General features: G+C 40.6%; 1 protein-coding gene across 1 annotated transcript in view; it reads right to left on the reverse strand.

Annotated features, from left to right (window-relative positions):
- THSD4 (thrombospondin type 1 domain containing 4) overlaps positions 1-13,515 on the reverse strand; it is a 688,190-nt gene extending 674,675 nt beyond the window's left edge. Inside the window, exons 1-3 of the mRNA XM_023552873.2 lie at positions 13,503-13,515; positions 13,210-13,313; positions 12,875-12,973 (exon numbers count right to left, since the gene is read on the reverse strand). Coding sequence (XP_023408641.2) covers positions 12,875-12,973; positions 13,210-13,313; positions 13,503-13,515 — 216 coding nt within the window. The remainder of the gene's footprint in view (positions 1-12,874; positions 12,974-13,209; positions 13,314-13,502) is intronic.
- Between the last annotated feature and the right edge of the window lie 831 nt (positions 13,516-14,346).

Below are 14,346 nucleotides of genomic sequence, written 5' to 3' on the forward strand. Positions count from 1 at the left end.
GTGCATATTTCTGTGAAGCAGGCAAAACACTTAGAACGTAAGAAATATTCACAATATAAAAAAACAAAGTTTTTTGTTTTTTTGCCCTTGGACTTAGCACGAATCAGATACAGGGTTCTTTTAAGAAATCAGGGCAGAGGGTGTGATAGGGAAGAAATACTCAAAACTCATATCATTTTTGCCATAAAAAAAATGTGGGGTGGTTGCCCATTTTCCTCAGCTTCCATTATTCCCAATGACTCCTCCTTCTTAGCATCTTCACAAACTTCTAAAAACAGAATATAAGACCAAGTTTTTCTAGATCTTTCTTGATTTGTTTCTTGATTCGGAGCTTTTCCACAAAGAACAACTCCTTTCATATTCTCGAGATGGAGGGGTCTGAAGCAGGCAAGGTTTAACAAAAAGAGTCAGAAGCAGGGCTGCCATGTTGAGGAGATACAGGTATTAGAGCATACCCATACTATAAGTATGGAGGATCCTTGGTGGCACAGTTATTAAAAGCTCTGCTGCTAACCAATAGGTCAAGAGTTCAAACCCACCAGCTGCTCCTCAGAAATCCTATGGGGCAGTTTTACTCTGTCTTATAGGGTTGTATAAGCTGGAATCGACTCAACAGCAATGGGTTTGGTTTTTAGTGTTTTTATGGGTATGGAAGGCTATAACTTCCTTCCAGTTCCTGCCATGCAGCATGGGCAATGGACACCATGATGGCTGGGACAAGGTACTCTTTCCACAAGAAAGAACTGGTAGATACTACAAGGCTGGGAGGATGAAACATCATAAAGTTAAGTCAGCCAAGGCCGGACAGGGCAAAGAGGTCCCAAAGACCTAGGCAGCAGATCTTGTCCATGATCAAGAAAGTCAGTAAGCATTAGCCAACAAGAAAACTATAGTTCTAGGCAGAGTTGTTTATCCTACATTCCATTTTGTGCCCCTACCCAGTGGTAATGAGCATACTCAGAAAAATTCAGCGTTCCCAAGGGGAATCCTGGCCCTAAACAAGGAAGAGTCCAGGATGCCAGCACCACACCATTATTCCCTGAAGATGTCTTCTTTTCTGCAACGTTTTAAAGGGCTTTCCAAACACAAAGCCCTAAGCTTACTGCTTTATTTGTAATAGAAGCAGATTTGATTTTTCTGTCGTTGGGTTTGAATCCAAGAGATTTGGCACAGAATGAATTAGTGGACGTTGAAATTCTTCCCAGTCTTAATAAAGTCTTTTTACTTTAATTTCTTCGTTTCTCATAAGTGGAAATACTCTTAATTTTTCGGAAGCAGTCAGTTATATTCATGCCATCAGAAACAGAAGGCCTGGCAAATACCAGCTGGAAGAGATACAGTACTGCTTTAGATTCAACTTCCAGCCCTCAAAGGGGTCTGGGGCTGGACACACAGTAATGAGAGTGCTCCTTATGCTATTCTTTGAAGGGCAACTTTGTTTCTTGGTAACTCTCAAAGGACAATCCCACACTGCTCCAGAAACTTTTATTGCCATTTCAGTACTGGTATTTTATTCACAGCTTTGTCTTCGTTCTCCTTTTTTTTTTTAATTGAGATATGACATAAAGTACATAAAGCAAACGTACAGCTCAATTCATTTTTACATATGTAAAATCCAAGCAACCACCATCTAGGTTTAGGTGGTTTAGAATATTTGCAACACCCCGGAAATTTCCTTCATAATCCTTCCTAGTCTATACCCACCCACCCCGCCCTCTACCCACCACCACTACCACCACCACCATTTGCTGTCCAGTCAGCTCTGACTCATGGCAACCCCGTGTGTAGACCTATGCTCCATAGAATTTTCAGTGGCTATGACCTTTCAGAAGTAGGTTGTCAGGGCTTTCTTCTGAGGCACCTCTGGGTGGACTCGAACCTCCAACCTTTTGGTTAGTAGTTCAGTGAGTTACCAGTTTACACTACCCAAGGACTCCTCCTCCCATATCAAACCAAACCGGTTTCCATCAAGTCAATTCGAACCCACGGCATGGAGCAGAACTGCCCCGTCGGGTTTCCAAGGCTGTAATCTTTTAGGAAGTTGACTGCCACATCTTTCTCCTGGGGAGCATCTGGTGGATTCAAACCACTGACCTTTTGACTAGCAGGGGAGTGCTTAACCACTGCACAACCAGGGCTCCTCTCCTCCCCCACCCACATCCCGCCTTAGGTGTCTACTATCCTGATTTTTTTTTTTTCACTACAGATTAGCTTTTCCTATTGTTGAACTTAATATAAATGGAATCACACTACAGGTAGGTTTGTTTCTGGCTTCTTATATTCAATATAATGACTATGAAATGCATTCATTTGTTTATATTAGTAGTTTATTTTTGACAGCTTTATTGAGGTATAATCTGACATACAATAAACTACACATATTCAAAGTGTACAATCTGATAAGCTTTTTCATACATACTCCATGAAACCATCACCATAACCAAGATAATGAATATACCCATCGCCCCAAAACTTTCTTTATACCCCTTGGTAATCCCTCTCGCCCTCCCTCACTCTACCCCTCCTCCAGTCATGGATATTCCTTCTGTAATTGTAGTTTATATTCCCTGGAAGTTTATACAAATGGAATAATACAGCATGTGCACTTTTTTGTCTAGCTTCTCTCATTCAGAATAATTTTTTGAGATTCATTCATGTTGTAGCATAGATCAAGGATTCGTTCCTTTTTATTGCTGAGTAGTATTTTATTGGATGGGTAACCCACGGTTCATCCATTCACCTGCTGATGGACATTTGGGTTGTTTCTAGTTTATAACAAGTTACTACGAATATTTGTGAATGAGTCTATGTATGGATATATAGTTCCGTTTTCCTTGGGTAAATACCTCAACTATATTTTAGGTATATGAGTAATTTTTTAAGAAACTAACTGTAAGACCGTTTTCCAAAATAGTTTATCATTTTCATGTTCCCACCACGATTGTATGGGTCTTCCATATCTTCGTCAGCACTTGATACGATCAGTCTTTTCAATTTTAACCCTTCTCGCTGGGGCTTTAATCTGTATTTCCTTAATGACTAATGTCATTGATCAGTGATCAATATAACGAGTAAGTATCTTTTCATGAGCTTATGTGTATGTCTTCTTTGGAGAAGTGTCATCTCCAATTTTTTTTCATTTTTTTATTGGGTTGTTTTTTCCCTTATTATTGAGTTTTGAGAGTTCTTTATATATTCTAGATATAAGTCCTTCATCAAATATATGCTTTACAAATCTTTTCTCAGCCTGTGGCTTGCCTTTTCATTCTCTTAGTGTTCTTTGAACAGAAGTTTTTAATTCTGATGAAGTTCAATTGACCAACTTGGTGTTTTATGGATCACGAGTTTGGTGTTGCATGCAGAAAATCTAATCCAAGGTCACAAGTAGTTTCTCCTAGAAGGTTTAAGAATTTGGGTTTCACATTTAGATCTATGATCAGTTTTGAGTTAATTTTTGTTTATTGTGCAAGATACAGATCAAAGTTCACTTTTTTTGCATGTGATTATCCAATGGTTCCAGCATTATTTGTTGAAGACTATCCTTTATTCACTGAATTATCTTTGCACCTTTGTAAAAAAAAATCAGTCATCCATACATGTGTGGGTCAATTGCTGCATTCTATTCTGTTCCGTTGATCTATTTGTCTACCTTTATGCCTATAACATGCTATCTTGATTTACTCTAGCTTTATAATAATGTAAATATTTGGTAGTATAAGTCATACAATTTTATCCTTCATTTTTAAAATTTGTTTTGACTATTCTAGTTCTTCTGCGTTTCTATAAGGATTTTCGAATCAGTCTGTCAATTTCCACGAGAGAAAAAAAAAAAAGTCTGCTGGGAATTTGACTGGATTGTTTTAAATCTATAGATCAATGTGGGGAGAATAGATATCTTAATAATACTAAGTTTCTTGACCCATGAACATGGGTACATTTCCCCCGTTTAAGTCTTCTTTAGTTTTTCTCACCAGTGTTTTGTTATTATAAGCGTACAAGTCTTTTAAATCTCTTGTCAGATTTTTTCCAAGAATTTTATATTTTCCATACTACTGTAAATGGTATTCTTGTTTTACATTTTTTATTGTGGTGAAATATACACAACAAAACATTTGCCAATTCAACAATTTCTATATGTATAATTCAGTGACGTTGATGATATTCTTCATGGTGTACAACCATTATCACTATGGCATTCTTTTTAATTTTTCTATTGTCAGTACACAGAAATACAACTGATTCTTTGTATATAGATCTTGTATCCAACAACCTAGCTAACCTTACTAGTTCTAGTAGTTTTTTGTTGTTGTTATTGTTTGTTGTTTTTTGTAGATTCCATCACATGTTCTATAGACAATTATGTTGTCTGTAAGTAAAGGCAATTTTACTTCTTCCTTTCCAATCTGCATGCATTTTATGTCTTTTTTGTTGCTTGATTTCACTGGTTAGAACCTCCGATACAAAATTGAGTAGAAGTGGTGAGAACAGAGATCCTTGTCTTTTTCTTGGTCTTAGAAGGAAAGCATTCAGTCTTTCACCATTAAGTATTCCTATTACCTATAGGTTTTTAGTAGATGCCCTTTATTAGGTTAAGGCAAGTTTTGTCTTTATAGTTATTTAATGCCATAAATTTATACCTGAGTACTATCTTAGTACCACTGATACTTCGAGTTTTCAATTTCATTCAGTTCAAAGTACTAATTTTCCTTTGGTTTCTTCTTTAACTCAGAGTTTAGCCCTGGCTGCACAGTGGTTAAGAGCTTGGCAGCTAACCAAAAGGCCAATAGTTCAAATCCATCAGCTGCTCCTTGGAAACCCTGTGGGGCAGTTCTACTCTGTCCTAATAGGGTCTCTATGAGTCAGAATCAACTCAAAGGCAACAGGTCTGGTCTGGTCAGAGTTTATTTAGAGCACATTATTTCATTTCCAAGTATTTGGGAATTTCCACATATCTTTCCATCATTGATTTTTAATTTATTCCACTGCAGTCAGAGAACAAACTATGCAATGAATCCTATTAAGTGTATTAAGACTTGTTCTATGGCCTAAAACATGATCTTGGTAAGTGTTCTTAGTGCACATGAAAAGAATGTGTATTCTGATCACGTTGGGAGGAAATATTCTACAAATGTTAATTAGGTCAAGTTGTTTGATAGTCAAGTGTTCTAGATTCTTACTAATTTTCTACTTGCTCTATAAACGTTAGGAAGGGGTACTAAAATCTCTGACTGTACTTGTGGATTTGTCTGTCTCTCCTTGTAGTTACAACACATTTTGCTTCAGTAATGTGCAGCTCTATTATTAGATGTAGAAACATTTAGGATTGTCACATCCTCTTGATGAAGGAATTCTTTTATTATTATGAAATGGCCCTCTTTATCCTTGGTAATAGCCTTTGATCTGAAATCTACTTAGTTTAACTTTAATAGAGTTCCCCCAGCTCTCTTTTTTTTTTTAGAAAAAATTGTAGTAAAGATATACACAACAAAACATCAGCCAATTCAACAATTTCTACATGTATGTGAAAGCTGGGCAATGAATAAGGAAGACCAAAGAAGAACCGATGCCTCTGAATTATGGTGTTGGCAAAGAATATTGAATATATCGTGGACTGCCAAAAGAACAAACAAATCTGTCTTGGAAGAAGTACAGCCAGAATGCTCCTTAGAAGCAGGGACGGCAAGACTTGATCTCACATACTTTGCACATGTTATCAGGAGGGGCCAGTCCCTGGAGAAAGACATCATACTTGGTAAAGTAGAGGGTCAGCAAAAAAGAGGAAGACCCCCAACGAGATAGATTGACACAGTGGCTGCAACAATGGGCTCAAGCATAACAACAAGTATGAGGATGGCACAGGACCGGCCAGTGTTTCATTCTGTTGTACACAGGGTCTCAACGAGTCACAACTGACTAAACAGCACCTAACAACATGTATAATTTGGTGACATTGATTATGTCCATGTTGTGCAACCATTATCCCTATCTTTTTTCCAATTAGTCTACCACCATTAACATAAACTCAGTGCCCCCTAAGCAAAACCTCCCCTTTTCCTTTCCCTTCCCCTGCCTTGGTAACCACTAATAATCTTCGGTTTCTTTATATTTGCTTACTTCATGTAAGTGAGATTATATAGTACATGACCTTTTGCAACTGACTTATTTCACTCAGCATAACATTTTCAAGGCTTATCCATGTATCAGGACTTCATTTCTCTGTACAGCTGAATAATGTTCCACTGTATGCTTCCATCAGATTTTCTTTATCCATTCATCTGTTGGTTGTTTCCATCTCTTTGCTATTGTGCATAATGCTGCAATGAACACTGGTGTACAGGCTTTTGTTTGCATTCCTGTTCTGGGATGCTATTAAGTTATTTAGAAACAGCTTGATCTTTTCAGTATTGCTCTTATGACTTGGAAACCCTGGTGGTGTAGTGGTTAAGTGCTACGGCTGCTAACCAAAGGGTCGGCAGTTCGAATCCGCCAGGTGCTCCTTGGAAACTCTGTGGGGCAGCTCTACTCTGGCCTATAGGGTCGCTAGAGTCGGAATTGACTCGATGACACTGGGCTGGGTTTATGATTTGCTAGGCAGAGCCAGAGAAGTGCACAGTCTAGGGTTAATGATTTCCCATTACTGGGGCTAGACCTTTCTGGGTACTCTATCCAGTGCCCCCTGGATTATGGCCTCAAAGGAGCAGGGACTGTTCTTGATCGCCTTCGTTTTCTCTGTGTACTTCTCCCCTCTCTGGCACTCTGTCCTACAGACTCCGGCCACTCGTCTTCCTGGACTCTTGGCTCACAGAGTCCACTGGGTTCTGCCTGGGTTCCCCCTCCCTCTACCAAGACCACAAAACTCTCAAGGCAATCAACTGGGGAAATGTCAGTGTTCATCTTCTTTGTTTCCCATCTCTCAGAGACCACTATCATTTGTTGCCTGATGTTCAGGGTATTAAAAACTTTTTTCATATATGTTGTCTGGGGTTTTTTGGTTGTTTCAGGTAAGAGGGCAACTCTGGTCTCTGTTGCTCTATCTTGACCATTTTGTTGTTGTTTCAGTAGGAGGGTAAAGTCAATCCTTGTTGCTCCATCTTGGCTGGAACCATAGACTTTTAGGTAGTTTCCAGCATGGAGTTATTGTAAATAAAAATGCTATGAACATTCTTAAGCACGCATTTTGGTGGGTATATGCACTCACTTCTCTTGTGTAAGTACCTAAGAGTGTAACAGACTTGTCATGAATACGGATATGTTTAGCTTTATGATACACTGCTGCACAGTTTTCTAAAGTGGTTTCACCATTTTTAACTCCCACCAGCAATGTATGAATGTTCCAGTTGCTCCACATCCTCCCAGCACTCCACAGTGTCAGTGTTTTCCATTTTAGCCATTCTGGTGGTATCTCACTGAGATTTTAATGTGTAATTCTATAAGGATTAACGATGAGCGCCTTTTCACATGCTTATTGGCCATTCGGATATCCGCTTACCTGAAATGCGTGTTTGCCTGTTAAAGTCTTTTGCTTACTTAAAAAATTGAATTATTTAACTTTTTCTCAATGATTTGTAAGCGTTCTTTATATATTCTGGGCATTAATCTTTTTTCACATGCATCACTGTATCTTCTCTCAGTCTATGGCTTATTTTTTCACTCTTTATCATAGGGTCACCATGAGTAGGAATCAACTTGACAGTGACTAAAAACAACACCACAATGTATTTTGATTAAACAAAAGTCCTCAATTTTAATGTAGTCCAATTCATCAATACCTTCTTATGGTTAGTATTTTTTGTGTCTTGTTTAAGAAATCTCTGCCTACCCCAAGTCATGAAGATATTCTCATATGTTTTCTTCTGGAAGCATTACTATCTTCCCCTTCCTCCTTCTCAAATACAGCAGCAGTAATATGCAAAGCTTTTATGTAACCTAAAACTTCTTTTTACCCTTCTATAGAGTTTCTCTTCAATATCCAACTGCCTAACATTGTCAAGAGGCAATTTGAAGGCCATTGGCTGCACATCCTACTGCAATATTAAACCGTTGCCATCGGGTCAATTTGGACTCATAGTCACCCCGTAGGACAGAGTAGAGCTGCCCCTTTGGGTTTCCAAGGAGCAGCTGGTGTATTCAAACTGCTGACCTTTTGGTTAGCAGCCAAGCTCTTAACCACTGTGCCACCAGGGCGGCTCCAAGATATCACGAGGTCTTCCTCCGCTGTCATTGCCACTTGCTAATCAGTTAGCAAAACAAATACTTCACTTCTCCTTTAACTTTGTCCTGTAGTGTTTCTGTTCTTTTTTTAAAAAGTTTCTCTAAATAACGGGTTGAAGAGGGGTTCCTTTTTGCTGGTGGCCATAGGGATAGGTTTTTATTTCCTTCTTCTAGTTTTTCATAGATTTCTAAATTATAATAAGGATGCATATTTTGAATAAAAGAGTAAACTCTTTTTTTTAATTGAGCAGTTGTGATTAAAGTGTGTATGTTTGTGTTTCCATTGTAGGTGCTGTAAGCTACGGTGTTTCACAATTCTGCCTGCATAGATTATGTTGACCATATGCTTTCTGACTTGTAATACAGCCTGCTCTGTGAATGTCTTGAATGTCTGTAGGGCAGACAGTAGAACATTTTCATTAATTTAAAAGCTTTTTACAATCTACATACTTCCCTTGCTAATAACATGCTGTTTTCATCAAAGTCTTGGTCAAGATTTTCCTGCTCTTGGTCTCATCTTGTCTGCAAATGGAGCCACAGAAAGTATTTTTTAGTATAATCATTGGCCAAGTAGCATTAGATAATGACTAAAAATAGAAGTTAAGTAACCCTTTGTGATATTGTTCTTTTTGCAGGAGAAAGAAGACTTCTGGATAGAAGTATCTGGAAGGAGCTACTTAGGTTCTCTGCACCACGGTCCTGTTTTCCTGCACTATTAAGAGCCAGCATTTATAGATGCGGACCCAGTCGGCCGAGCAGTACTCAGAAATGCATATTTTACTTGACAGCGTTTACAAATTATGTCTTTGCCTCAGAATAACTTACTGTAGGAATGCTTCCATATGCTGAAGTTGGACACGCCATTTAATGAGAAAGAAAAAAAAGTCTTTTAGCATCTAGTTTTCATATGCATGCTAAGTTACAATATGCAGTTGCAAATTAGTAATGCGGTCCCTCAAGAATTTACCATAAATGGTTTTCTAATTCTTTCTGCTGCGTTCTGCTAAAGATTGGGAGTGGGTTTTGTCATAAAACAATGGATTATGATTCATCTAAGTAATGAAAACAATTTGATATAGTGATCATAATTTTTATGTTTTAATGAAGAAAAATATATTTTTCCAAGTCCTTTTTGTTCCTCAAAGTCCCAGGAGGAGACAATTTCCAACTTCCAATTCCAAAGCAAACATTCTTTTTTTTTTTTCTATTTTCTTCTTTTTTAATTGTGCTTTAGGTGAAAGTTTACAGCTCAAGTTAATTTCTCATACAAAAATTTGTACACATATTGTTATGTGATACTAGCTGCTATCCCTATAACGTGACAGCACACTCCTCCTTTCCATCCCGGATCTCCCGTGTCCATCCAACCAGCTCCTGTCCCTTCCTGCCTTCTCATCCTGACTCCTGACAGGAGTCACCCATCTGGTCTCATATATCTCCTTGAACTGAGAAGCACACTCTTCACAAGTATTATTTTATGATTTATAGTCCAGTCTAATCTTTGTCTGAAGAGTAGGCTTTGGGAATGGTTTTAGCTCTGGGTTAACAGAAAATCCAGGGGCCATGGCTTTGAGGTTTCCTCCAGTCTCAGTCAGACCATTAAGTCTGGTCTTTTTATGCGAATTTGAGTTCTGCACCACACTTTTCTCCTGCTCTGTTAGGGACTGCCTGTTGTGTTCCCTGTCAGGGTGGTCATTGGTGGTAGCCAGGCACCAGCCTAGTTCTTCTGGTCTCAGACTGATGGAGTCTCTGGTTTATGTGGCCCTTTTGTCTCTTGTGCTAATATTTTCCTTGTGTCTTTGGTGTTCTTCATTCTCCTTTACTCCAAGTGGGCTGGGACCAATTGATGCATCTTAGATGGCTGCTCACAAGCTTTTAAGACCCCTAGATGCCACTCACCGAAGAGGGATGCAAAACATTTTCTTAATAAACTTTGTTATGCCCATTGACCTAGATATCCCCTGAAACCATGGTCCCCAGACCCTCCTGCTCTGTCCCTGAAAGTTTTTGGCTGTGTTCAGGAAACTCCAAAACAAATATTCTTGCAGTTAACTCCTCTGTCCTGTGTGTTGCTATGATGCTGAACAGGTTTCAACGGAACTACTAGAGTAAGACAGCCTAGGAAGAAAAGCCTGGTGATCTACTTCCAAAAGTCAGCCAATGAAAACCATATGGATCACAGGGTCTGATCCAGAACCGATCACGGGGATAGCGCAGAATCAGGCAGTATTTTGTTCCACTTTCCGTGGGGTCACCATGATCTGGGGACAAACTTACAACAGCTAACAACAACAACATCCAGATTTTGGAGCAGGTTTTAACAAATAATAGTCCACGAGCTAAACCTAGTCCACCGCTTGTTTTTGTAGATAAAACTTCACTGGAACACAACTACATTCATTCAGCTATGTATAGTCTATGGCCACTTTTGCACTACAACAGCCGAGTAAAGTAATTGTGACACAGAGTTATAGCACACAAAGCTTAATACATTCCCTAACTGGCCCTTTATGGAAAAAATTTGTCAAGCCCTGCTTTAGAGCATCTCCTTATTTTTTATCTTATACAGATAAATGGATGCTACCACCACCAATACTGCTTCTGCTGGTAAGTTTTTGAGGATGTCACCAGAATGACAGCCACAGCCCCGCAAAGCTCAGGTAAAATATCAACAAGAAGAAATCCACAATTTAATAAGAAGGCACTGATTTTTTTCTTCTTCTCTTGGGTGAATGGCAATGACCCTAACAGACAAAATGCATGTATTTATTCTACTTAAGAACTGTTCTAAAATGTATGTCCTTCAAATAAATGAGTCGATAAATTATTTTGGGGAAAAAAAAATTTTACACTATCTTTCTTTTGCACATCTTTTAATATTTTGACTATGAGGTACCATATACTAAGATGTGATACTTGTTTTACATCTTTGACATCAACATTCTAAAATAACTTCATAAGCCTTTTCTTAATTTCTCAGAAAAAATACTTTTGGAACGATAAGGGTAATATCTATTTGGGCACCTTTTGTTCACGTTCTGCATGTCGTTCAGGCTAACTTTTGAAAAATTAAGAGAAGCAGCAAAATAAATTGGCCCATTTATGAGATATTTTCTGCTATGATAGTCCATCCAGCCAACAACAGCAACAAAAAGAACACTGGTAGACTGGTTCTACTATTAGGATTAACAACCCCAAAAATTCAAACCTGTAATAAATAATATAACTCAGTAATGAAAACAGACAGTCGTCCTTTCTGATTCTTGAAATTATGAATGGGGATGATGCAGTGAAGGGGAAGGGTGAATTTCCAAGTGAATCCGATGAAATGATACCTGACCTTGGCTAGCTTTTCCATCCATCCAATCAGTCATTCAAGTATTTTATTGAGCGCCCACAACACGCCAGCCTCTATTCACTGGGAATATGGGCATATGGCAGAAGACAAGACAGGTAAGATTCCCACTTTCATGGAGCTAACATCCTAGGGAAGAATACAGTACAACACTGGCTTATACTTGGCCCAAAAAACCAGTTGGAACATAATCCACAGGCCTAAAGGAAATTAGACTAACTAGACGAGTAGCACTCTCATCAAAAGTCAAGAAGTGCTCCTAAAAAGTGCTAGATCTAAGCAAACCTGTGCACACACTCTCTGTTTCCACCCCCTTCTCTCCTGGACTTCCCCTATCAAAACCCTCTCTCAGGAGAGGATCCCACAAACTCATTCACACTTAGGTACAAATGGCTGACAATTAATCCTCTCAGGGGAGTCTGCGTTTCATTACAGAGAGACAAATGGAGTTCCTAAGTAGCTGAAAGGGGCTTTAGGGCTTTCTCAATTTCTAGAGCTATGCCAAGCATCTTTTCTAAGGCAATATTCATCAAGCACCGGCTCTGTTGTAGGCCAGCATTAGGCCTGCTTAGGCAGCAGTGAAGAGTTCATTTACTAAGAAACATACAGAGCCTGAAGGACGCATACTGGATACTGTCCAGTTATCCCTCCAGACAATCTGCCCAGCCTTCTCCACCCAGCCCCATGACCCAGGAGGCTGGCCTGTGGGGACTGAGTCAAGAGCTTCTTGTCTTCTGTCTTCTGGTTGGGTTCACCAACAGGTGTTGGAGGGCTGGAGGATAGAGCTTATTTCTCAGCTCCCTCCATGCCAGAATGCTGTGTCCCTCTATGAATCACAGCTCCTTTTTTTTTTTTTTCTTTATAGCTAAGGCCACAGTTATAGCTACAGCTCTCTCTCTAATCATCCCCTCCCCTTGCCCCTGAAGGCCTAGAAGAGGCAAAAGCCCCACACTATGCTCCTTGCTGGTACTCCACCATTCCTTGGTGGTTTCTTTACGTGCCACCCACACCTTGGTACACAGTCTTTTCATTGGCCTCTTTTTAATAGTCCCACTCAATGTGACACGAGTTGCAAAGCCAGCATCTCTCTCAGATCAGAGATGGGCTCCAGCACCAGCTGTACCTTTCACTTAGGGATGTCTTGGGACATAGGTGGGAAGGGAAGACTGGTGAGCATTTTATGAACAAGTCTTCTGCTTCGGATCAGCAGGTGACTCACCTCCAAAGAGGAGAAAGCTCAGGGTGGTAACAAGCGTGATCCCAGCCCCTCATGCAGATAGGGAAAGCCTCTGAGCACCCATGGCTTACCTTTCTGTGTTCAGTGGAGGGCTGTGGGCAGACGAGCTGGAATCCAAGCAGCAGGAGGGAACCCAGGACACTGAGAAGGAAAAACAGCAACAGACTGAGCTATGAGTGTGTCCCAGGCAGCAGCAGACAGTGGAAGGCAGCATCTCATCATGGGAAGGGAAAGAACAGTGCCACTTGGACTCTGGGATGTGATCATTAGAGTACAAAGAGCCAGCATCCCCTCTTCCCCTCCTCCTCCCCCCCGCCCCTTCCCCGAGGAAGCACAGTGCTGGGAGAAGGGTCCACCCAGCCTGCATGGGGTGGATCAGGGATCAAATCCCAGCTTCACCACTTACCAGCAGGGCTTCTACATCAGGATACTGAACCTCCTTGAGCCTCAGTCTCCTCTTTTGGAAAATGGGGATAATAACAGAAGCTGGCTGGGAGGTTGGGGGGAAGACTGAATAAGACAATGTGACGTGCCTGACACAGAGTTTGTTTGGTCCTGCCTGCCGGAGGCAGTGAGATCTGTGCAAAACTGGGGGTTCTGAGAAGTGGGGGTTCGGAAATGACCCAGGGAGTTTCCCTCCTCCACCCTGGGCTTTCCTCAGAAACTCTTGCCTGCCTGTCCTTAGCCCCCTGGTGTTACATATGTTCTCCATGGGCAGGATTAGCTGCATCAAGCACCCCCACCCCCAAACCCTGATCAGGGCTTGTCATCAACTAAAGGAAAGCTGTAGAAATAGGAGCTGGCTGGCCCCAAGACAGCAGGGCGTGCTGGAGAGAGCAGGACACTTTGGATTCAAGCACATCTAGGCTAGAATACACCATTCCCATCTAGGTGATCTTGGGTAAGCTGATTTCTCCGGGCCTCAGTTTTCTCCTTGACTGTAAGGATCGCTAAAGACGACAGAGCTGAAAGCACCCAGCGTAATTAGTTAATAAGAGGGGAGACAAGTGTTCTGCCAATGACCAGAAAAGCTGCCCTGGAAGTCTTCCAGGAAGAGGAGGGGCACCCGAAACAGTGGTAGGAAAAGAACACCTCTTGTTTTCTTAAGTGTGTCCTTACTGGATCCAGCTTGTCCTCTAAACCAAGGACGTGTGCATCGCCACTCAGGACTGCACACTCCTTGGTTGTGTGACCTTGGAAAAATCACCTTCTCTCTCTGCACCTCAGTTTCCTCATCTGTAAAATGGGAATCATACAAGCTGCCTTGCCTACCACAGAGGAGTTAAGGTGATATAAAGCCCCTTATGAACCTGTCCCTACAAATCTGAATCATCTGTAACACATCCTGGCACTGTTTACTCATTTAAAAAGAAAACCAGGTTGGTGTGGTTTTGTCAAAGAAAAACAAAACAAAACAAACAAACAGCAGCTCCATAAAGGCCTTACACCTCAGTTCCTCAAAGCTCTTGGCAGATGCTGAAGCCACATATTTGTACTGCAATCGTGCGCAGTTTTGCACAACCACTGACCCTCATCAAGGCTG

Source organism: Loxodonta africana, chromosome 13 (genome assembly GCF_030014295.1).
Source record: "Loxodonta africana isolate mLoxAfr1 chromosome 13, mLoxAfr1.hap2, whole genome shotgun sequence".
Lineage (NCBI taxonomy): Eukaryota > Metazoa > Chordata > Mammalia > Proboscidea > Elephantidae > Loxodonta > Loxodonta africana.